General features: G+C 49.6%; 1 protein-coding gene across 1 annotated transcript in view; it reads right to left on the bottom strand.

The window, feature by feature from the left end:
• MYO18A (myosin XVIIIA) overlaps positions 1–25,340 on the bottom strand; it is a 120,928-nt gene extending 95,588 nt beyond the window's left edge. The window contains 2 exon segments of the mRNA XM_049789422.1: positions 8,888–9,964; positions 25,240–25,340. Coding sequence (XP_049645379.1) covers positions 8,888–9,880 — 993 coding nt within the window. The 5' untranslated portion in view covers positions 9,881–9,964; positions 25,240–25,340.
• Positions 25,341–25,900: the final 560 nt, after the last annotated feature.

Genomic DNA, 25,900 nt, shown 5'->3' on the forward strand with positions numbered 1-25,900 from the left:
CAGTATGGGAGCCCCCACCTCAACTGGGTCACCACTCCCCACCTCCCAGATGCTGCTCTGCACCTCAGGCCCAGTGAGGAGAATCCAGTGGCTTAGCGAAGTGGGGTGGCAAGAGCCCCGCTGGCAGGCAGCACGCGTGCTTGTGGTTTCTGGGAAATGCTGCAAAGATTTGCAGCATTTTTAAAATAGTTGTGTTCCCACCCGCCACATACTCCCCTTCACCCCACTCCTCACCCACCCCCAGGCTGGGTGTTTGCCTATCTGGTATTTTCCAGAACCATTTCAAAGTAAATAAGAAAGATTAGAAGGGAGCATAGGACAGGGTGGCTGGGCTATCGGGGTGAGTGGGAGGGGATTGAGACCAGGCTGAGGTGCTTCAGTGGCTGTCCCATTCCCACACCAGGGCTCCACACTGTGCCAAAGATTATGATATGTTCCTCACCCTGTTCAGTGAGGCCTGGGCCCTGTGCCCTTTACCACAGGCTTAGTGGAAGGATCCTGGGGCACAGTTCACCCAACATCTCAGGGAAGAGGAGCAAGGCACCTCTGAGGAGGGAGAGCACGGGTAGCAGACCATAATGGAGACCACTAGCGAAGCTTGCGGGTCCCTAGCACACCATGGATCTAGGTTAGGAAGTCTCCCAAAAATCATTCACCCACCACTCCTCTCACATCCTTGGTATCCACCCATTGGCCCCATATTAGCAAAAAGGTCTTCATTTGGGGGTTCCATTCTGAGGCCCAAGCCAGAGCATTCATTTGCTTAGACTCTGATGTTATGGATGTTTAAAGCTTTGGCATCAGGGGCCAGAGCAGCGGCACAAGCGAAAGGGTATTTGCCTTGCTCATGCTAATCTAGGACGGACTGCAGTTTGATCTCCCAGTGTCCCATAGCCAAGAGTAACCCCTTGTCACAGGGTGTGTCCCAAAAACCAAAAAATAAAAAAATAAAGCTCTGACATCAAATGAAGTAAAAATGGCTGAGGGGCTGGAGTGATGATAGCTCATTGGTAGGATGTTTGCCTTACATGTGGCCGACCCAGGATGGACGTGGGTTCGATCCCTGGCATCCCATATGGTCCCCCTAGCCTGCCAGGAGCAATTTCTGAGCACAGAGCCAGGACTAACCCTTGAGCGTTGCTGGGTATGGCCCCAAAACCAAAAACCAAAAAAATAAAAGGCTCGGAAAGATAGCACAAGGGTTAAGACACTTGCCTTGTACACAGCCAACCCAGCTTCAATACCCATCACCACATATGATCCCCTGTGCACTGCCAGTGGAGATCCCCTGAGCAGAGCCAGGAATAAGTCCTGAACACTGTCAGATGTGGAACCCCCTTAAAAAAACCCACACAAAGTTTTATTGTTGTCAAATCCCTTTAAAGGATATATGTCATGTGTTAGCAAAAAAAGCATCTAGAACAGTGATTCTTCAACTACCAGTGGGTAGTCACTTTTTAGTCGGAGTGATAGCACAGCAGTCGGGCATTTGCCTTGCATGCGGCCAACACAGGACGAACCCCAGTTCGAATCCCGGCATCCCATATGGTTCCCGAGCCTGCCAGGAGCAACTTCTGAGTGCAGAGCCAGGAGTAACCCCTGAGTACAGCGGCTGTGACCCAAAAACCAAATATAATAATAATAATAATAATAATAATAATAATAATAATAATAATAATAATAAATAAAACCACATTTTATAGATAAAAAAGGGCTAAAAACCTCTGTTTTAAAACTCCTGAACTCATGCAGTGCCCAGCTGCTCCACCACTTTAGCCATAACCTTGTCTCCTCAGATATCTAGAGCAAATTCATCCTCTGATTAGACTTCTCAGATTCTCACAGGATAGAACAAGGCCCCCAGATACAGAGATCAAGAATCAGTTCCTCTCAAGGGCCTGGGATATGTCTCTGGGGAAAAGCAAGTGCCTTGCATGGGAAGGACCTTGCACTTCCAAAGGAAAAAAAGGGTGGAGTTCTGGAGAGATAGTATAATGAGTATGGAGTTTGTCTTGTAGAAGTCAACCTGGGTTTGATCCACAGCAGCAGATATGGTCCCCTGAACCCACTCAGAAGTAAGCCCTGAGCACCACAGGGTATGAACTAAAACAAAAAATTGTTTTGTTTGTTTGTTATTGGACTACACCTGGAAATAATCAGAGGTTACTCCTAGCTCTGTGCGTGTGCACACACACACAATGTTTAAATAAAAAGAAAAGAATATAAAGGAAAAAGATACAGAAGAAATGGAAAACAAGGACTGAAAGAGCACTAGATGGGTTGAGCACATGCTCTGCATGCAGGAGGCTGAGGCTCAATTCCAAACACCACTTGATCTCCTGAGCACAACTGGGAGTAACAATACAGTTAGATGTGTTTGTTTTTAAATAGCGACTTCCTCTTCCAACTATGAACCCTTCTCCCTAATAGATCTGGCCACTTTACCCTCCTATCCTCTGGATATTCAATAGAATAAGTGAATAGGGCCGGAGGGAGTACAGAGGATAAGACAATTACCTTTGCCTTGCACATGCCCAAACTGGATTTGATCCCTGGCAGCCCTTATGCCCGTCTGAGCACTGCCAAGAATAATGCTGGAGTGGAAAGCTAGGAGTAACCTCTGAGTACCACAGAAAGAAAAGGAAGGAAGGAAAGAAGGAAGGAAGGAAGGAAGGAAGGAAGGAAGGAAGGAAGGAAGGAAGGAAGGAAGGAAGGAAGGGAGGGAGGGAGGGAGGGAGGGAGGGAGGGAGGAAGAGAGGGAGGGAGGGAGGGAGGAAAAGGAAGGAAGGGAGGGAGGGAGGGATGAAGGAAGGAAGGAAGGAAGGAAGGAAGGAAGGAAGGAAGGAAGGAAGGAAGGATGGGGGGAGGAAGGAAGGAAGGAAGGAAGGAAGGAAGGAAGGAAGGAAGGAAGGAAGGAAGGAAGGAAGGAAGGAAGGAAGGAAGGGAGGGAGGGAGGGAGGGAGGGAGGGAGGGAGGGAGGAAGGGAGGAAAAGGAAGGAAGGAAGGAAGGGAGGGAGGGAGGAAGGAAGGAAGGAAGGAAGGAAGGAAGGAAGGAAGGAAGGAAGGAAGGAAGGAAGGAAGGAAGGGAGGGAGGGAGGGAGGAAAAGGAAGGAAGGGAGGGAGGAAGGAAGGAAGGAAGGAAGGAAGGAAGGAAGGAAGGAAGGAAGGAAGGAAGGAAGGAAGGAAGGAAGGAAGGAAGGGAGGGAGGGAGGGAGGGAGGGAGGGAGGAAGGGAAGAAGGAAGGAAGGAAGGAAGGAAGGAAGGAAGGAAGGAAGGAAGGAAGGAAGGAAGGAAGAAAGGAAGGAAGGAAGGAAGGAAGTGGATGGTATTCAGGATGCTTGCTGCCTCCTGGGCATCCTCAAGGAGAGATTATGCTTATTTATGTTGCTCCCAGTACCCTTTTACAGTCCTTAAGGAGACTTTGTTAAATGTTTAAGAAAATGAATAAAAGCTGAGAAAGGTTCAGTAATTTTAGTAAAATGCAAACATTGGTTTTTAAGACTCCAAAGTCCATACGCTCTTTCCACAGTACTGATTCCTCTCCTGAGCGTAGTGCTTTAGATCAGTGTTTCATAGCCTGGGGAAACATGGCTACATATAACTCTCTGGGGACTCCCAAGATATTCCAAAAGGGCCACAAGTTAAGTTTCATAAATGGAGCCACAGCAAGAGACTAGCGGGCCAACCAGCAGGATGGGGGCTCTGGGGTGGGGGTGGGATGGTCCTTTCACAGGAAGAAAATAAGGTCGGAACAAGAGCACAATCAGGGAAAAGTTGAAAAACACTGATCTAGACAGACAATCTCTAAAGGAACTTAGTGTGTCTGAGTGCAAATCCCAAGGCTCAACGAAGGAACTATCTCATTAGATAGGAGCAGATCTCAAGTGTGCAGTGGGCTGTTCCCAAGGGCTCGGGAGACTGACTGGACAGGGAAGAAGAGAGGACCCCCAACTTTCCTCTCCTACCACAGCCTCCAAAATGCAGGCAAGTTGTGGGACTCTCATGTGGGTCAGAGCCTCTGGCTCTCACATCAGCCAAGGCTTAGCCAAGGGGATTCCCTGAACTCTGCAGAAAAATCCTGCTTTCCTAGACAACCCACCTATCCCCAAAATGGAGATCCAAACAGACTAGCCCTAGTTCTCTCTTTGCTTACACCCTCACTCAGTAGGCACTGATGACCCCCACTCCCATGCTCAAACTCATAGAATAAGAGGCTTTGTTTTTATGTATGTTTTGATTTGGAGGCCACACCCATAGCTGCTAGAAGGATGGGGGAGAGGGGAACCATGCAGTGCTAGGGACTGAACCTAGGCCTCCCTCGTGCATGGACCCTTCCAGCTATCTTGGCAGTGGGGAGGTTCATCTCACCACACTCAGAGAACTCTGCCTCCAAAAAGAGTAATTCTTAAAAGAATTACTGATGGCCCCCAAATGCTTTTCTTGAGTCAAGAAAGGAACTCTCCTTCTCCCAAACATGGCAGTGAAATGTGACTGCCCCTCCATCCACAAATGTGTGGGTCACCAAGATCACGGTGCGCATTTCAACTCCCTCACCTCTCCCCAATCCAGACCTCCACTCTCCTTTGCTCTGACCACTCACCCACAGAACTCCTGGCTATTTGGAGAGCATTTTCCACAAGTAGTCAGGGAAATTCTCTCAATCTGCTTCTATCAATTGCTGATGGAACTGTTTCAATGCCTTTAGGTCAAAGCTCACATTCCTTTGCATGGCTTCCCTGGGCCTTGGTGACCTGGTCCCGACTGATCTCTCCGGCTATATCGGACAAAATGCAATCCTTGCTTACAGTCCCCCACATCTACTCTCCAAGTGTGCCCTCCTCTCTCCAACCTCCAGGCCTCCAAGGCATGTGTCTACTAGAACCTACCTTCCCTTCATTCATCTACCTACATGCCAGCGTGCCCCAGTACAGGTGGAAATTCTGTACTCCCCACTCCTCTGTGGTCCCCCACTCAGCCTTTTCAGCAACACTGATTTTGTCTGGACTTGGCTGTGTCTTCCTGTAGACTGAGCTGGGACACATATGCTGCTGGCTACTGGATCCCAGGACCTGGCCCACCTAGAAGCTGACACCTGCTGCCCAAATAGAGAAGTGAAAAAAAATAGATGGTGGAAATGCCACTTCTCAGAGGTCTGCTGAGGAGTGAGGGCCTGAGTCATTCTGAACTCTGTGGTTCCTCCCTGCTCCACCTGGTATAACAAGGCACAAAAAAAGAGGTGTAAGCTCTATGGACACGCCACATATAGCAGCAACCTCTTGGGGCTGTTTCTCCCTAGGGACTTTCAAGTAGGCTAAGGGGAAGAGTTGTGGGGCAGAGGACTAGTCACAGCACCCAGAACTTCCCTAGAAGAGTAATGTGTGGACACAGTTGATGACCTGCCAGACAGGCAGGGTAGCCACGCAGAGCTGCCCCTATGGGGCTAACATTGCCAGGGTACTTCGACCAGGAGCTGGGAAGAGGTGGGAAGATTCTTTTCTTGGCATAAACTGGGGTTAGAACCACTGCCAAGAAAGCAGCAAGAGCTGGAGTGGGAGGAAGAGAAGGAGATAGCAGTGAGAGCCGCAGAAGAGGCGGCGGCACTCCCACACCAGCCCGGCTGTCCCGGGAAAACCCAGCTTCATCTGCACCCATCTGCTGCACCCTCAGTCCCCATCATCATTGAGGAAGAATAGATACAGGGCTTCTCTATTCCCTCTCCTCCTGTCAAGTGGCTCTAGGAAACTCATAAAGATGGATTCTCCTTTGGCAGATACCCCAGACATCAACCTAAGGAAATCATCCTTTGGGCACCTCTTGGGCTTGCCCCAAGAGGGACAGAGCAAGTATCATGTCAGGGATATCAGCTGTACTATGGAATCTACCAGGACCTCCCAACCTAAACCACCCACTTCCCCAGGGATGGCAGAGCAGCAGCTTAGCTGTGAAGGGAGGGTGGCCGGGAAACATGAGATGCCAGGATGATCCCTGTATTATAAACAGCATCTGGGCTGCCAGGCCCAAGGTCCCAGGGAGGCCTGTACTTGTGGTTCAGCAGGGAGCTGGCAACAAACCTCTAGGGGACTCATTGTTGAAGAAGAAAATTCCATCTGTTAAATGCCATGTTAGTCTGGGAGAAAGTAGACAGACATTGCAACATGGTCTGACTGGTCCTAAGTGAAAGTCTGCTCCCTTGGGGCTGGGGATGTGGCTCAGTAGTAGAGCACTGGGCTTGCATGTGTGAGACCTGGATTAGAAGGAAAGTAAAAGGGAGAGGAGAGAAAGAAAGAGAAGAGAAAGGATGGAAGAAGAGGAGCCGGAGAGATAGCATGGAGGCAGTGTTTGCCTTGCATGCAGAAGGTCGGTGGTTCAAATCCCGGCATCCCATGTGGTCCCCCGAGCCTTCCAGGAGTGATTTCTGAGCATAGAGCCAAGAGTAACCCCTGAGCACTGCCAGGTGTGACCCCCCCCAAAAAAAAAGAATGCAAGAAGGAAAGGAAGGAAGGAAATAAAGGAAAAAGAATAAATGAATAAAAGGAAATAAAGAGAAAGATAAAAGAATGAAGGAAATAAAGAGAAAGGAAAAAGGAAATAAAGAGAAAGATAAAGAAGGAAGAAAATAAAAAGGAAATAAAGAGAAAGGTAAAGAAGGAAGAAAAAAAGAGAAAGAAAGAAAATAAAGAGAAAGATAAAGAAGGAAGAAAATAAAGAGAAAGAAAGGAAATAAAGAGAAAGAATAAATGAATAAAAGGAAATAAAGAGAAAGATAAAAGAATGAAGGAAATAAAGAGAAAGGAAAAAGGAAATAAAGAGAAAGATAAAGAAGGAAGAAAATAAAAAGGAAATAAAGAGAAAGGTAAAGAAGGAAGAAAATAAAGAGAAAGAAAGAAAATAAAGAGAAAGATAAAGAAGGAAGAAAATAAAGAGAAAGAAAGGAAATAAAGAGAAAGATAAAGAAGGAAAGAAATAAAAAGGAAGGAAGGAAGGAAGGAAGAAGGCCAGAGAATTATACAATGGGTAGAGTGTTTGCTTTATATGCAGGTTTCATGCCCAGCACCCCATAACCCATAAGGTCCCCTGAGCACAGAACAGGAATAAGCCCTGAGTACCACCAGGTGTGGCCCCAAAACAAAAAGAAAAAAAGATAAAGAGAAGAAAAAGGAATGAAAAGAAAAAGAAAGACACTCCCTCTAAGCCATAGCTCCCTGAGTTAGCTCAGCCTGGTGTGCTCCATGTATGTTTCTGAAATAAACAAGTCCAGGCCCTTCCTTGAATTCCATAATCTTGCTTCCACTTAATTCCCCTTTCCTGAGCTGCCTGACCCCAACCATTCCTGGGCAAAAGAAAGGTCTAGAACTTCCATGCTTCCTGCCAGAGTTTAATCCCCTGTTCCTGGCCTGATATGCTGTGGGCTAGGCAGCCCTGAGCACCCTGGGCCCCTCCCAGAAGACACAGTGCCAGAATCTGACTGTTTCCTTAGCATTTCCGCGTACTTTAGACTCTGGCACATCTGGCTGGTCACTTAGTACTGAAAAGGTCCTGCCCAGGCTGTATACTGTTCAGGCTACAGAGGCCAGCTCCGAACAGTTTTAAAATCTCCACATCCTGGCAGAGAGGGAGGTCAGAGGTCAACTTGTCTATCATATGCAATCTTTTTATTTTTTTGATTTTGGGGTCATATCATCTGCGCTCAGGGTTTATTCCTGGCTCTGTGATCAGGAATCACTCCTGACAGAGCTTGCTGGGCCATATAGGATGATGGGAATTAAATTCGGGTCAACTGCATGCAAGACAAGTGCCCTGTACTATCTCTCTGACCCTCAAGAGCATTCCTTACGCAGAATATTATAAACTGATTTGGAGCCAGTCATTATGCCCCCTGGATCAGTGATCTCTAATTCCCTGGAGAAACACTCTTATTACAAATCTGAACCTCCTCTGTCCCTGTGTCACCCACTTCTGGGCCCTTTTGTGTGCCTGAGATGACAGTCCGGGTCTCAGATATGGTTAAGTCACACTATCTCTACAGACTCAATCCTAGCTCTTTTCCAGAGACTTGTTTTTTCTTCTTTCTATTCAGGAGAGGTGATACTCAGTGGAGCCCCAATGATCTTTATAAATCAGATGGATCACTTCCCAGCTTCAATGCTTACAATGGTTCCCCGGAATGAAATATCTTTTTTTTTTTTTTTTTTTTTTTTTTGGATTTTGGGCCTCACCCAGCGGTGCTCAGGGGTTACTCCTGGCTGTCTGCTCAGAAATAGCTCCTGCCAGGCACGGGGGACCATATGGGACACCGGGATTCGAACCAACCACCTTTGGTCCTGGATCGGCTGCTTGCAAGGCAAACGCCGCTGTGCTATCTCTCCGGGCCCGGAATGAAATATCTTAACCAATGTGATGAATATGGTCCTCCATGCTTGATGAATATGGCCCTTCCCTGTGCCTTCCCTGACCATTCTCACTCCAGGAGCGCTGACCAATGTAGCAGAAGGTCTACACAACCCAGTTTTGAAATGTCTCTTAACCTTAAAAAGCTAAATAACAGGGAAATTCAATATTTCACTCCAGAATGTCTCTCAAATAAGTGGCTTGTGCCCCCACATTAGGATTCAGAAAACACTGTACCCAGAGAAAGGCTCGACTCAGCCTTCTGCTCAGAAGCTAGAATCAAATGCATCTGCCGCCCTGCTGAGACTCCTCTGTGGGGCCTTCCCACATGCCAGATAAGCGACCCTCACAAAGTCCAGAGAGTACCAGCTTTCCCCAAACATGCGCCCACATCTTGACAACAGTGCTGGGTTCTGTAGTTACCTGCTCAAGTAGCAGGGTCGGCAATGTTCCCATTCCCCAGCCAGCTCCCCTCTCTGAAGCCCAGGGAGACACTCACCTCAGCTGGCTCCCTGCGGGGGCCCTCGCAGCTCCGAAGCCAGCTCCTGCTCAGCTCACTGAGCTCTGGGATGGGCTGTACCTTGAGCCGCACGCTGTCCCCAGACTGCCGGATCATCTCCACAATCTCATCTCGGGACTTACTCTCCACGTTGTGCCCGTTAATCTCCACCAGCCGATCACCTGGCACCAGCCCCAGGGCCAGGTCCTTGGTACCGGCTCCGGGCTCGGCAAAGTGAACCACCCTCCTATAGACCTGACCCTCGGGGCTCCGGTCCAGCATGGTGGTGCGCCTCAGGGAGAAGCCAAAATCCCCGGTGGGCCTTCGTTGCAGCTCCAGCTCCCGGAGGGCAGGGGGTGGCGGGGGCACCACGCCAGGTAAGCGCAGGTCAGCTGGGAACTTTTTAGTCACCAGCTCGGGGACTCGGGAGCGGGGCCCAGATCGAGGAATGCCTGCTACATGGTGCTGCATCAGTTGTCCCTCCAGTGTCCTGGCCTCCACCTGCGGGGACGGGGCTGCCGAGTGCTCCGAGGGCGTGGAGGTCTCGGAGGCGCTCTCATCCCGGCTCCACTGGGAGAAAGAGAGGCGTTTGACAATCATCTGGGAGTTCTGCTTGGCCAAGGAACCGAACTTGGCAGCCCGCTGCAGCACAGAACCCCGGAAACTGCCCTCCTCGCCCTTGAGGTCATCGCTGGAGCTGGCTGTGCTGAGATGGCCCGAGTCCAGGATGATGCTGCCCCTGTTGCTGTCCGAGTCGATGTCCGTCAGGTGCAGGTCAGAGCCGCTGGCCACCTTGATGGGGATGGGGTTGGAGATTTCCAGGCGCGTCTTCGACTCCCGCTTGGAGGAGCGGTTGAGGTTGAAGAAGCCTCTCCTCAAGCTCATCTCCTCCAGGCTCCGCAGCTCTGCAGCTGACATCCGCTCCTTTTTCTCCTTCTTCTCCTTCTTCTCCTTCCGCCCTCCATCTTTGTCCTTCTTCATGAGGTTAAACATGGTGAAACGTCGGCTTCTTTTAGGGGTGGCACCCCTGGAGGATTATCAGTGCTCAGTTTGGGGCTTTTGTATCCCACCTGGCTGCTACAAACAGAAAAAAAAAAAATAAAGATTGTTCAGTTTCTTCCTGGGTCTCTAATTTGCACTAAGGAGCACGATTCCTTGAGGGCTAGTTTGAGGTTTGGGGTTCTTTTCAAAGCAGTAGTGTTCCTGTTCTTTGTATCCCTTTAACATTGAATCATTATCCCAATTTTCCAAAAGTTTGAATAAGGCTCTGAATTCTCCCGAATTAAGCAGATGGAAGAGATAACTAGGAATCTGTTCTCCTGGGAGATATAACTTGAAACTTGATTTAAGATTCTGATGCAAAAAAAAAAAACACAAAACAATACAAAAGGGGCCGGGAAGGTGGCGCTACAGGTAAGGTGTCTGCCTTGCAAGCGCTAGCGTAGGATGGACCGCGGTTCGATCCCCCGGCGTCCCATATGGTCCCCCCAAGCCAGGAGCGACTTCTGAGCACATAGCCAGGAGTAACCTCTGAGCTTACGGGTGTGGCCCAAAAACCAAAAAAAAAAAAAAAAAACAAAGATTCTGATGCAGTGATAGCACAGTGGGTAGGATGTTAGCCTTGCATGCAGGCCGACCCGGGTTCAATCCCTGGCATCCCATATGGTCCCATGAGCCTGCCAGGAGTAACCTGAGAGCTGCCAGGTGTGCCCCAAACAAACAAACAAAAAAGCTGCTACAGGGCCAAAGAGATAGTACAACAGATTGAGCTCATGCTTTGCAGTACCTCTGGGAGTGATTCCTGAGTACAGAGCCAGGAGTATTGCTGGGTGTGGCTTCCAAACCAACATAAAGGTCAATGGAAGGGGTCTGTACATGTGCCTGTTAAGGCCACGTCTATACTCCAGGATTCTTACCTAAGTCTGTCATCCCCAGAGCAGCATCTGCCTGGCAGAGGTGCTCAGAAAGGCCACACTGGGTGAGTCCACATGCCACACAAAACAGCAGGCATCATTGGAACCTCAAGCCATCTTTATTTATTTATTTATTTATTTTGTTTGTTTTTGGGCCACACCCGTAAGCTCAGGGGTTACTCCTGGCTATGCGCTCAGAAGTCGCTTCTGGCTTGGGGGACCATATGGGACACCGGGGGATCGAACCGCGGTCCGTCCTAGGCTAGTGCTGGCAAGGCAGGCACCTTACCTTTAGCGCCACCGCCCTGCCCCTTCAAGCCATCTTTAAGAGGTCAAGAGCATCATTTCTACTTTACAAACAAGAATAACAGGAGTCAGAAAAAAGGATAAGGTAGTTGACACAGCAGTACTAAGTGGCACTGCAGGGACTCAGTGGCCAATACCATGCTCTTCTCAGGACCTGAGCACCCAAAATGAAACACAGAGAGAAGGAAAGGAAGTTCCGGATGCACTGAATAGACAGCTGTGCGGTGGGGGTGGGTCACTAGATAAACAGGATCCTGAAAAACTCACATCCTTTTCCCGAGACCCTAAATATAGCCTCAGGAAGAACGTCTGTAGTTACTAAAAAGAAAACCCCAGCTCCAGGGCAGGTGTTCCCAAGGTGCCAAGGCATAACCATCCCTCCACACTAAACAATGGGGACAGGTTTGAGAAAAACCTGGTGGAGGTGGAGTTGAGAGCACTTTTATTTATCCAACCGGCAGTGACCATGAAGTAGAAGTAGGCCATAGCACCTAATTAGAAATTAGATGCCGGGGGCCGGGCGGTGGCGCTCGAGGTAAGGTGCCTGCCTTACCTGCGCTAGCCTAGGAGACGGACCGCGGTTCGATCCCCCGGCGTCCCCCAAGCCAGGAGCGACTTCTGAGCGCATAGCCAGGAGTAACCCCTGAGCGTCACCGGGTGTGGCCCAAAAACCAAAAAAAAAAAAAGAAATTAGATGCCATTTTTTTTTCTCTCTCCACGAAGGCCTTCCTCCCTCTGATCCAGACACAGGAACTAGAAGCTCACCCCTCCTAGAAATAACCTCTGAGAAGACCCTAGAGAGAGCTTTTATCTCTCCATACCCCATTCTATAATCAAAAAAAGAGCCCTTCGCTCCCCACTCCATTGAGAGGGACCCCCAATCCACGTATAAGGACTAGGAGGACATTGAGACCAGAAACTTTCAACCCTCATGTTCCTGGTTGTCAGCTGTCCCATATGGATTTGGGTCCTTTCTACCAAAATGCTTCCTATAGAAATATAATAATATAGGGGCCGGAGAGATAGCATGAAGGGAAGGCGTTTGCCTTTCATGCAGAAGGACGGCGGTTCAAATCCCGGCATCCCATATGGTCCCCCATGCCTACCAGCGGGACTTTTCTGAGCATAGAGCCAGGAGTAACCCCTGAGCACTGCTGGGTGTGATCAAAAAAACAAAACAAAACAAAACAAATATAATAATAGATAGGGCTGGAGCGATAGCACAGCAGGTAGGTCGTATACCTTGATGAAACCTGTTTGATCCCTGGTCCCCCATATGGTTCCAAGCCTGCCTGAGCAGAGAGCTGGGAGTAGTAACTCCTGAGTGCCACCAGGTGTGGCACACACACACACACACACACACACTCACACTCACACTAAAAGTCACAAATGCAACTAAAGGTATTTTATGGCTGGGATATGGCACAGTGGGAGAATATTAGCCTTGCATGTGTGAGTCCCTAGGTTCAATTTCCATCCCCTGGATGGGATGTCACCCAGAAATAAAGAAACCAAAAACTGTATTTCAATTCCCATCCCCTAAGAACTGTTGGGAACAACCTCCAAATCCCAAGCCCAGACTAACACCAGCATCTGCCAATCTCCCCTCAAAAAAAGATGGTCATGGGGCCAAAGTGACAGTGCAGCAAGTAGGGCACTTGCCTTTCATGTGACCGACCTGGGTAATGATCCTGAGTATCCCATTTAGTCCTTCCAGCACTACCAGGAATTGTTCCTGTGCACAGAGCCAGGAATAACCCCAAGTATCACTGGATGTGGCCCAAAAACTAACTAAAAAAAAAAAAGTTTTCAAGCAGTTATACTAAAAAAGTAAAAGGAGGGACCAGAATGATAGCCCAGTAGGTAGGGTATTGCCTTGCAAATGGCCAACCTGAGTTTGATCCCCGGCATCCCAAATGGTCCAGAGCCTACCAGGAGCAATTTCTGAATGCAGAGCCAGAAGTAAAACCCGAGCACCACTGGGTCTGCCCCCCCCAAAGTAAAAACAGGGGCCAGAGCAATAGTGTTTGTTTTGCGCTCAGCTGACCCCAACCCCGGTTAGATTCCCTGGCACCCATATGGTCCCCCGAAATGAACCAACCAGAACTAATTCCTGAGTGCAGATCCAGGAGTAACCCCCGAGCTCCACAAAGTAAAAAGAAATAGTGAAATTAACTTTTCTTTTGTTTTGTTTTTTGCTTTTAGGCCACACCCGTTTGATGCTCAGGGGTTACTCCTGGCTAAGTGCTCAGAAATTATCCCTGGCTTGGGGGGACCCTATGGGACGCCTTGGCTAGCGCTTGCAAGGCAGACAACTTACCTCTAGCGCCACCTCACCGGCCCCCCGTGAAATTAACTTTAATGATATATTTTATTATATGTAAATATATTCTAAATCCATCATCTCAACATGCAATCTACATAGACAATAATGAAATATTTTTACATTCTTTTTCCTGTTACATCTTCCAAATCCAGTGTGTAGTTTACATTTAGGCTATGCCTCAATTCAGACTAACCACACTGTAGTTATTAATAGCCCTATGTGGGTAGAGGTTCTCTGACTGAACTGGACAATTGTAAAAAAAAAAAATCTTTAGTTGTAAGGCACATCCAAAGAGGTAGAAAATCTGGCCTTGTCACTGGCTCCTTGTAGATCTAGCAGGCAGCCTTGTTCCCCTTGACCTGAGTTTCTATCTGGTAAAACAAAGTCCTCTCTGAATCTCTTTGCTTCTCAATTCCACACACAGGATCTACGTGGAGAAAGACAAGAAATCTAGGGCCCAAGAGGCAGAAAGAATAAGGGCAGCCTAGGCCAGCTAGGTCAGCACAGAATTGAGTGGGGGAGTGCTCAGCAGTAGGAATCCTCCTGACAGGGCAGAGCCTAGACATGGGGGAGTTTTCCTCCTCCTGAATACTGATGAGGTCGGGGCTCAGACAATTCAGACACTTCCTCCCCCTTATTACTCCCTCACAATCAGAGAAAGCTGGTTTCGAGGATGGATCTGGAGACGTGTAGGAGAAATTAATATCCCTGTACTGCGGATATGGAGATGGGGGGATGTCTCCAACTCACACTCCAATCTTGACCCAATCTTGGTCCTTTCTTTGCTGGAGGCCAGCTAGCTGAGCAGTATCAACGGAAATCAGGCCCCAGAATTCTAGAATCTTCAGGGTGGAAAGGTCCCTGGGAAGTAATTTCAGGCCAAAGCTTGCCCCTCAGTGGCAGCAGAGCCAACAGGAAGGACAGTCAGATCACAGCAGACAGAGCTGGCGGGGAGGGAGAAGAGGGGATCCGGTGTCGAGGCCCGGAACTGCCAAAAAATCCCTGACAAACCTTAAGCCTGTCATTTTGTTCAAGTTTGGTTAAGATGATCTAGGTCTTTTCTAACTTGAAAATTCCAAATATTTAAGACTCTGTAAACACAGATTAGGTATTAACTTTCTGAACAAATCTCACCATTCATCCCAGCATTGGAAGTCTTTAGGGACTGAGGCCATTTCAGCCCTTCCCAAACATCCTCATCCACAGGGAGACACAAACAGCTCACAAGTTACCTCTTCCCTGTCATCCCTGTTACCCTTTCCCCCAACTTTCTGGTTATCTTACTTGGGGAGGGAGACCCTTACCATGGTTAGGCCTGCCGTGACCTGGTTCTCCCCAGCAACATGTGTCTGACCAACCTGACTAGCTGCAGCCCCTCCGCCATGATCAGATCTACAACTGCTGTAGCAACCATGGCTCTCAGCTCCCCACCTGCCAATTCACCAAAGGAGCTGAAGAGAGAACGCAATGGGCTAGAGCATATCATTTTCTTTTATGGTTTTTAGGGCCATATCCGGTGCCACTCAGGGGTCACTCTTGGCTCTGCCCTCAGAAATCGCTTCTGGCAGGCTTTGGAAACCATCTGGGATATCAGTGATCGAAACCAGGTCAGCCGTGTGCAAGGCAAACACCCTACCCACTGTGCTTTCCCTCTGGGCTCTAGAGCATATACTTTTCAAGGGAGAAGCTAGGTTTGGATCCTCAGTATCTCAGAGTGTGACCCCATCATGCAGAGCTGGGAGTAGCCCCCAGCCATTTCCCCAAAGACAAGAGAGCCAAGTCACTAAAAACCTCGTCATGGAGACAGGCGAGACAGTACAGCTGGCAAAGCTTGCACACAGTTGACTAGGATTCAATTTCTGACATCCTATATGGTACCCTATAATGATCTCTGAGCACAAAGCCAGGAGTAACCCCTGAGTATCATCAAATATGTACCAGTCCCCCCCAAAAAAAAGACCTGGATAATGTGACTTTCTTCTTTTTTTGAGGGGGGGGGGGGCTACCCAGCTATGCTCAGGGCTTACTCCTACTCTGCGCTCAGGAATCATTCCTGGCAGTGCTTGGGGAACTATATGAAATGGAAGCCAAGTAAGCTCTGTGCAAAGCAAGAACCCTACCTACCCACTGTACTATTGCTCCTGCCTGTCATGTCACCTTCTTACAGACCTTGGGCTGCCCTGCATCTTACCCTCTACAGGGAAAGTGACCTCACAGTTTTTCTGTCTTCATTTTCTGCTTTTCTCCCCTCATATTGCTCCAAAAAAGGTTTTGTTTGTTTGTTTACTTTTTTTCCATAAAGGCTTTAAGTAACTAGAAGGTCAACATGTAAACTAAGGTATCCATGTAAATAAATTGGAGTATATATCTAAAGTAACTTGACCCCACTATTCTTATGGTCCCCTGAGCACTGCAAGGAATAATCCCTGATCACAGAGTCAGAAGTAAGTCCTAAGCACTGACGGGGTGGCCTTCAAAATCAAACACTAAAACTAAAACATACTAAGCTGGCTTTACTACTTTACTACTTTAAGACAAGATAAGATCCTGAGGACAAGAACTGCTCAACTCAAACACGTGTCAAGTGGAAACAACTATGTGGAGAAAAAAATTCATATCTTGATAGGAATTTAGACTGACAAGTGTTTTATTTGTCAATGGTTATAAGTAGCACACCTAAGATTTGTACACTTCATTGTGAAATATTGACTTACAGAAAAAAAAGAGCTATAAATAAATACTGAATTCTAGTTAATGATATGTGTGTTATGCTAAAGTATTTGGAGTAAAGTATACTGAGATCTGAAATTTACTTTAAATTTACATCCAAATGTAAGGAGGACTGATGGATGGACCAGGGGATCTGTGAGTAAAAACAGGGCCAGAGATGTGCCTAGTTCAGAGGGCAAAAGCACATGCTTTGCAGCAGGAACTTTGTGTTCAGTCCCTAGCACTGCACAGTCCCTTGAGCACCTCTGGGAATGATTCCTGAGAGGGAGAAGCTCCTGAGCATTGCTGGGTATAGCCCCAAAGCAAAAACAAAAAAACCAAGAGAGAGGCGGAGCGAAAGCACAGCAGGTAGGGTATTTGCCTTGCATGTGGCCGATGCAGCATCCCATATAGTCCTGAGCCTGCCAGTAATAATTTCTGCATGAAGAGCCAGAAGTAACCCTGAGTGCTGCTGGGCATGACACAAAAACAAACAAACAAAAAAAAAGGCAGAAAAAATTAAAAAACGAAAGAGAGAAAGCAAGAACAGTAAAATATTAGTGAAGAATGGAGTGGTGGCTATCATATTCTTTATTGTCTCTGAATGTTCATTCAGTACTGTGATGAAATGGGTGAAATATCTATCAAGCACCTACAAAATATATGGGATATAAAAATAAATTAACCAGGGGCCGGAGAGATAGCGATAGGGCATTTGCTTTGCACACAGCTGATTTGAATAGACGGTGGTTCAAATCCCAGCATCCCATATGGTCCCCCATGTCTGACAGGAGCGACTTCTTAGCACAGAGCCAGGAATAACCCCTGAGCTCCACCAGGTGTGGCCCAAAAACCAAAAATAAATTAATTAATTAACCAAATGAAAGGGCTTAGGCATGTCAATTAACAACCTAGGAAGAAATCTGCACTTAAAACTATGTAATCTTGGGCCAGGGAGATAGCTCAAAGGGCTAGTCTGCATGCTTTGCATGCCAGAGCCCTGGGTTCAATCAGTGGCACTGCTTGGTCCCCTGAGCATCTCTGGCAGCGCAGTTTATCAGTATTGCTAAGTAAAGCCCCCAAAGCAAAAAATGAAAAGCTATGAAACCCAGGACAAATCACTTAGGATTCCTGTTTCTATATCTATAAAATGAAAACAATAACTGTAACTGCCAAATAAGGTTTGGGAACTAATTATGTATATAAACTGATTAAGTAATGTCTAGCCCAGAGGAATCAAGAATACTACTGTGGTGTCAGAGAACTATTACAGAGATTTAGGTGCTTGCTTTGCATGAAGCCAACTGAGATTCAATCCCCAGAACCAGAACCATATATGGTCTACAAATACTGTCAGGAGTGATCCCTGAGCACAAAGCCAAGAGTAAGTAATTCATGAGCACAGCCAGGTGTGGCCCCCAAACTACAATAAATAAAAATAATAAGAATTTTACCTAAAGCCAGATTATGGCTCAGAAATAGAGAACATGCCTCCAATGCCTGAATCACACACACACACACACACACACACACACACACACACACACACACACACCAGAGTGATAGTACAGTACAGTGGGTAGGGTGCTTGCCTTAAAAGCAGCCAGCACAGGTTCAATCCCCAGTACCCCATAGGGTTCCCGAGCACAGCCAGAAGTGATTCCTGAGTGCAGAGCCAGAAGTAACCTAAGCATCACCAGGTGTGGCCCCAAAACAAACAACAAAAGACAAGTGCTTAGTATTAGTAAAGTACATTCTTTCTTTTTACTTGAGATGATAAGGTACATAGATAATTAGGCACAAAAGTGTGATGAATGAGTTAAAAGATGTAAAGATGGGTGCCGGAGCAATAGCATGCAGCCAACCCTGGACGGACCCTGGTTTGATTCCTGACATCCCATATGGTCCCCCGGAGCCTGCCAGGAGCGATTTCTGAGCCCCTGAGCACTACTGGGTGTGACCCCCTCCCTCAAAAAAAAAGCAAAAACAAATCAACAAAAAAATATGTAAAGGGGCCACAGCAGTGGTAGGGCGTTTGCCTTGCACAAGGCTGACCCAGGACGGACCTACGTTGAATCCCCCCACCTTACCATATGGTCCCCCAAGCCAGGAGTAACCCCTGAGCATCACCGGATGTGGCCCAAAAACCAAAAAAAAGTTAAAAAAAAGAAGATGTAAAAAGCACTTTTCTTGACGGGAACTCTTCCAGAAGTACTGATGGCTATACCAGTACCTCACCAAAGGCAAAGAAGGGTATTTGATGCTGGGAATCAACCTAGGCCTCATATAAATGCTAAGTGTGTACTCCACCCACTGAGTCACAACCCTGGTCCAAGCTATAAAATCTTTTTCTTTTGGTTTGATTTAGTTTGGGGGCCATATCTTGCAATTCATACATGCAGAAATAAGAATAGCCAACAAAGATGAAGAGACATTCAGTATCAATAACAGTCAGAGATGTACTGTTTTATTTCACAGAGCAGCTTAGTCAAATAGGCTGCCACTGGTGATAACATCAATCAGGGTGGCAAGCAGGAAGTCTCCTCCATAGTGGCTGGTGTAAGTGGATAAACTTGTAACAAGGAAGGCAAGTTGGTGGTAGCAATAAAGATATTTAAATGAACATAATATTTGGCGAGGCAATTCCACTAAGAGTACATGTACAGGTTTCTTCACATAATTAACATATTAATTTTTGCAGCATTGTCAGTGATAGTAAAATTCTGTCAATATAAATGTTCATTGTGAGAGAAATAGTTCAACTATATACAGTTAGGCAGGTTTAGTAAGGAGGAGATAAATTTGTGGAGAGACTGACGTGTAAAGACTAAATTACACTGTAAATGGATATAAACACTGTAGAGTAGTCTAACTTTAACAAGTTTTTAAACTATGTATATGTGCATACAAACATGTGATGTATAATATTTGCATACATATAGAACAATTAGCTTACTTTGGGGCAAATTTTGCAAGGGTTAAAGCAGACCTATATTTTATCTATATTGATTTATTTTGTTTTGGTTTGGTTTGGTTTGGTTTGGATTTTGGGTCACACCAGCAGTGCTCAGGGGCTACTCCTGGCTCTATGCTCAGAAATCGCCCCCGGCAGACTAAAGGGACCATATGGGATGCCGGGATTCAAACCACCGTCCATCTGCATGAAAGGCAAACGCCCTAACGGTACGCTATCTCTCCAGCCCCCTGATTTAGTTTTTTACAAGGAGAGCATTTACATGGCGCTGGAGTAGTAGGGTGTTTGCCTTGCACGTTGCAAACTTGGGACAGACCCTGGTTCAATCCCTGGCATCTCATATGGTCACCTGAGCCTGCCAGGAGCGATTTCTGAGTGCAGAGCCAAAAGTAACTCCTGAGCACTGCCCGGTGTAGCAAACCCCCCTCCCCCCCCCCCAAAAAAAAAACCCAAGGAGAGTATTTACCTGGGAAGCTCTTTCATGCTGTGTTAACTTTATGAACTTTAAATAGAACTATGTGTAACTTTTATTGTACTTTCTACATGTTCGTTATTTCCTATACAAAATGCTTTTAGGGCAAGAGAGATAATACAGTGAGAAGGGCCCTTGCCTTGCACACAGTCTACCCAAGCATGGCCAGGAGTGAGTCCTGAGTAGAGCCAAGAATAGCCCCTGAGCATTCCCAGATGTAGTCCCAAAACAAAATAAAACAAAAATATGGGCCGGAGAGATAGCATGGAGGTAAGGCGTTTGCCTCACATGCAGAAGGTCGGTGGTTCAAATCCAGGTGTCCCATATGGTCCCAAGCCTGCCAGGAGTGATTTCTGAGCATAGAGTCAGGAGTAACCCCTGAGCGCTGCCGGGTGTGACCCAAAAAACAAACAAACAAACACCTTTTAGGGGTCAGAATGATAGAATATCAGGTAGGCATTTGCTTTCTATGCAGCTGACCTGGGTTGGATTCCTGGTACCCCCTATGGTCCGCAGTCAGCCAGAAGCATCCTGAGCACAGAGCGGAAGTAAGCCCTGAGCACTAATGGGTATGAACCCCGACCCCCAAAAAACATACTTTTAGAATGTATGTAAAGCATATTTATGTAAAAAAAAGCATATTTATGTAACATGTTTAAATGTAGACATACATAATACTTTTTTTTTTTTTTTTTGGTTTTTGGGCCACACCCCGCGGTGCTCAGGGGTCACTCCTGGCTGTCTGCTCAGAAATAGCTCCTGGCAGGCACGGGGGACCATATGGGACACCGGGACTCGAACCAACCACCTTTGGTCCTGGATTGGCTGCTTGCAAGGCAAACGCAGCTGTGCTATCTCTCCGGGCCCCATAATACTTTTTTAATAGTCTAAAAAGTTACAAAAAGATTTTAGAGGTTTTACTCTCTACAGGCAAAGAGGGGTAACATTTTAGCTTTCTAGTGTAATAACAATTCCTAGAGGCTGAATGTTTCATGGACATGTTACTTATGTAATTCTATAAATTTTAAACACAGGGGTTGGGAATTGGAGAAATAGCTCTTTGCATGTAGGAGGCCAGATTCCATCTCTGGCACATCATATGGTCCACGCACCAAATAAGAAGCAACTCTGTCCATCAGGATGGAACCAAGACCCCAATGAATACGTATGGTCCCTTCATAAGAAAGAAAGATAAGAAAAGGAAAGAAGGAAGGATGGATGGAAGAGAGGGAGGGAGGGAAGAAGGGATTATGAAGCTCCAAGGCGCAGTATTATCCTTATATGAGGCCCTAGAGTCAGCCCCAACACAGTGGGGGGAGAGGGGGGGAGAGACAGACAGAGAGAGACAGAGAGAGACAAGAGAGAGAGAGAGAAGCAAAGCTTAACTAAGCAATAAGCAATTTATTTAACATTAAGGAGTTTGCGAACAGTATATAGTTCACGGCTGGCCATCTCACACCCTTCAAACGTTTCAGGGACTTGGGGGACACACGGTTAAAAAATAGATCTCCTCTGTGTCTTGCGGCTTTAAGCTGAGACAGATTTAAGTGGGTCACCCAGCCGTTGGCTGGCAAAAGAGAAACCCCAGGAAGTGGAAACTCTAACGTTAGAATCCCAAGACCAGGGCGCCCAGACTTTGGCCGCTGCGGATGGCTACTTGAAAGGACTCGTCCCCCTCACCCCACCCGCAGACCACACTCATAAATAAATACAAAGGAAATACTTTCCCGGGAGAGCCAGCCTCGCTCCCCCGGCCTCTGACCTCCCGAGCGGCCGTTTCCTCCGGCCCCCAGGGCCTGAGCTCCTCGCTGAGCGCCCGCGACTGCACCAGCGGGTCGCGGGGCGGCGCCGCACCTGGCCCGGCCGCTCCCCAAACCCCGGGCGCGCGTCTCGTCTGGTCTCCCCGGCCAGTAGAGGCTGCGCTGAGCTCCGCAGCGCCCCGTGACTCAGGCCGGTCCAGTCCCGGAGCTCCACGGGCTCCAGGTGCGCTCCCTGCCCGGGCTGCACTTCCCACATGACCTCGGCGGCGGCCCGCCCAGCCCGGCCGGCTCCCGGGTCCCTGGCCACTTGCAGGCCACCGGGCCCACGCAGCCAGTCGCAGCCCCGCAGGGATCCTGCAGGCCACTTGGAGAAATGAGAGCGGGAGAAGCGCCTGCAGGAGGACCAGGGAGATCAGATCCCCCGCGGCCCCCCGGTAGACCCTTGCGGAGCTGGGGTGCAAGGGCGGTACATTCCACTAACGTTCCCCATGCCGTGCCACGATACCCCCACCTTCTTTGTGACCTTGAGCATGTCCCTCCTCTCCGAAGCCTCAACTCTTAAATTCTCCAGGGTCCAGGGAGTCCCGACCTGGCTTGGAAGGAAGTTCCGGGCTCTTTGGGAGAGAGTTGGTCTGCTCAGGCACAAATTGAGGGTTCCAATCTCGCTCCACCTAGCTGCGTGACCTTGGGCCCATCTGCATCTCTAGATACCGGAGAACCATAAAAATAATCCCTTGTAAGTGACGCTAAAGTACCTGGCATAGGCAAAGAGCCCTGGGACCTATAAAATCGTCAGGCCACAATTGAAACAGCTGCTGGCCTGTAAAAGGACTGCAAATGTCAATTGAATTGAAGCTGAGTTACTTCTGCACGATTTCCACCTCCAAAGAATGGGCCTCATGGGTGGGGGATTTTCAGGTTTGCTCATCTCCGGATACCACCTCACCCTCTAGGGACCTTGGAAAATGGTAATTAAGGTACAGAGCAGATGTCAAGGCACCCCGGGGCTGGGCCAAAGAAGAACTTAAATGTACCATGACACTTTACAATCCCTATATGTCACATAAGAGAGGAGAGGCTGGGCCCGCCCATCCCTCAGACCTCCAAACTACTTTAGGCTAGAGCCCCTCAGCTTTGCCTCCTTCCACGCTCACTCAGGAAAGGCCTGGGACATTGCTTGGGGCCGGCCCATAGTCACCAACAGGAGCCACTCACTTGGATACTCTAAATACTTTATGGTGTCCACTCCCTGTGTGGGAGATGTGATGAGGGTGGGGCCTCACCTTGGAGGAGGTCGGTGACACACCAAGTCCCCAAAATTCCCTGCTCCACCGCCCAGGATGGTGCATTGTTCCTTAACACAAGTCTCACTTCTGCCACCACTTTCAAGGCTCTGTCTGTGGGACCCAAGAGCTTTCAGGCCTAACTTCTACAGAAACATGCACCCCTTGGAGAGCAGCCTCAAGCTGGGCCTGGGAAGAGAGCTCTAGGCAGAGGCTGGAATCAGAAAGGGCATGATCCTCAGGGGGAGGGTTTGTTTCTGAGGAGAGCCGGGGCCTGAGCCAGACCAGAGATGGTAAACAAAATGGATCCTCGGCTGCCAGGCACCAGGCCCTCCATCGTTCAGAGTTCAAAGCTCCCAAAGGAAGTGACTACCAGCATTCGTCCCCTCCCACACCCCCTCTTCACCCCACCTTCCACTCTTCCCATTCCCTTAAACTCCTCCCCACACACAATAGTTTCCCCCATGGTCTTCCTGTCATTGAGGTCCCAACTCCAATATCCCCGACCCCAAATGGACATGTGCACCTCCACCCAAGGCTATATATAACCAGTCATGTCCAACAACCAGGAGGATGTTTCCTGGAAAGTCCTCATCACAAAAGGACAGAGGGGAAGCTGAGGAGATGGCAGGCCATTGAAAAAGAGCCAGTGAAGTCGGCCAGGAAGCCAGAGAGCTCAGGAGAGCAACTTTTAATATCCCCAAATAGAAAGCACCCTGAATAAAAAGGGTGGGGAACATTAGGCAAGCCTGGGCCTACTGCCATGACAACAGGATTCTAACCTGCCCAAGAAAAGAAAAGGGCTCCACGCCCAGGAAACACATCTGGCACCTCCAGATTCACTGTCTGGGTTCTTCATTTGTTTGTTTGTTTTCTGGCAACACTAGTAATGCACAAAGGTGACTCCTGACTCTGCAGTCAAGGAATTATTTCTAGCAGAGCTCAAGGGACCATATGGGATGCCAGAGATGAAACTGATGGAAGGCAAGAGTCCCCTATCCACTAGTCGGACTATACTATTGTCAGCCCACCGATGTCTTGTTAAGACAATGTCTTGTTAAGGTGTTTATGATCTTAGCCACCTGGTTGATTTCCCAGAACAGGCCAACACACGGGCGGGCACACACCCTCTCATACACATTCACACACTATTCTCAGAATCACATGTACACTCGCATGCTCTCACACACACTCCTGTCACACTCGCATACACTCCCAAACACATTCATGCTCACTCTCACACACAGACACACAGTTCACTCTGGGCTGGGGTTAGGGCTACTTACGAGGCTTCGTCAGCCCAGACATGCCAAGAACTCCAAACACAAACTCCAAAGGACCAATCAGACCCATGCGAACCAGTCTGAGACCATAGCAAATGGGAAGGAGACAGGGACTCCCCACTCCATAATTCTGGGAGACTGAGGGCAGGAAGTCCCTGGGCACAGAACTCCTCCCAGGAAGCATCCTCCAGGCCCACGCAAACACCAGGAGACTGCCAAACACATGCCCAGGGACCAGACCAACAGCCACTAGCCAAAACCTGACCGCCCTCCTCACCCCACCCCATTCACTCCCAAGCCCCAGCGGCTGGCTGGCAGACTCTGAAACTAATCAGCAGGACACACGTGCCTTGCAACAGGGCGACACCCCTATTCCCCACCCTCACCCCTCCTCACTCACACACACAACAAAGCCCAAACGTGTGGTCTGGCCCGGTAGGCCTTATCAGTCAGGAATAGGACCCCACTGCCCATGCAGCTGGCACCCCAAACCTACCCCAAACAGGGCATGAAGGCAGCTAACCGGCTCAGCTCCCCTCCTCATTGGCGAAACAACTGGCATGACAGGTTGGTAGGGCGGGGCGTCTGGGCGGTCTCTGGCAAGAGGCCTGGGGCAGAAGTCTGTCCGACCCTCCCACCCACACCCCACCCCTGGGCAGGGCAAGGTGAGGTGAGCCGCCAGTCACGGGGGACACCTGCACCCTCGAGTCCCCCAAGTCTCCCATCCCCCACCTAGTGTCCAGGAGGAGGGTGCCGGGGAAGCGGGGTCTCCATTGTTTTGCCAGCTGTCTCGCAGCTGCTCCTTCGCCAGGAGCCCGCTGTCCGCCTGGCCAGGAGAGGGTGAAGGCCGCGAGGAGCAGAAAGGGCCGGCGGAGGTGTTCGCCTTCCCCTCGCTCGCTCGCTCTGTCTGTCTGTCTGGGGGCTATGAGGGGGCCCTCAGAAGCCCCCCAACACTCTCGTCCACGGCCATGCACCCCCATCCCGCAGCTCCGGGTCACCTGGGTTCTTCCAAAGCCCCGGTCTACCTCCTCCGACCCCCCACGAAACTAGGCGCCTCCCAGCCTTGCCTCCCCGCGTCCACCGAGCTGGCCAGGGCACCCGGGCGCCCCGTCTCGCTCCTCCCGGCCGGCCCGCGCTCCCGGGCTCCGGGCTCCGCGCACCGCCAGGGACGGGAGCCGGGAGTCCGGGCCGCTGCTTCCAAGGGACGGAGGAGGAGGAGCCGGCGGGCCCGGAGCCCGCGCGGCCCGCGCTCGTCCCGCCGCCCCGACCCGGCCCGGCCCGGCGCGGCCCGCCACCGAGCGGCCGCCCCCGTCGCCCCGCACTCACCAGCCGCCGGAGCCCGCCGGCCAGGCAGCAGACGCCGAGACGCGGCATCCAGCGGCCCCGGCCCGGTCGGGGCTGGAGCGCAGCGCGGCGCAGCGCGGCGCCGCCCCCCGCAGCCGCGTGAGTGAGCCGAGCCGAGCAGAGCCGAGCCGAAAGGGAGCTCCCTGCTGGCGGCTCGGGGAATGCGCGCGCGTCCGCCTCCTGGCAGCGCCTGGGCGCGCCTCCAGACCGGCCAGGCGGGCACCGCGAACCCCCGGGAGTCCTTTGGCCCATGTCTGCCGGGACCTGGCCGGAGGTCCGGGCTACCCTGGGGCGTGCGTGAGGAGGCCGCTTGTTGGAGGTGTCTGCAAGCTGCTGAGCGCACCGCGCCTGCCGAGCACCTGGGTAGGGTCACGGGGAAAGGAGAGGCATTGCAATACTCGGCTGACTGTGCCCAAGAAGGTGCCCCCCTTTCCAGGCAGCGCTAAGCAGAGGGAGCAACTGGGTCGTGTTGGCCCCAGGTGGACCTGCCTTGTCCCCAATTGGCACTGCAAAATGTCCTCCCCAAGGTGGACACGGGCTTCTGGGGGCTTTGTCTGAGACCCTAAAAGACTTGGGCAGGCTATCTAAGGGTGTCTGCCAGGAGCCAAGACAATTTGCCATAAGTGGCATTTGCTTCCTGAAG

This window comes from Suncus etruscus, chromosome 1, assembly GCF_024139225.1.
Source record: "Suncus etruscus isolate mSunEtr1 chromosome 1, mSunEtr1.pri.cur, whole genome shotgun sequence".
Classification (NCBI taxonomy): Eukaryota; Metazoa; Chordata; class Mammalia; order Eulipotyphla; family Soricidae; genus Suncus; species Suncus etruscus.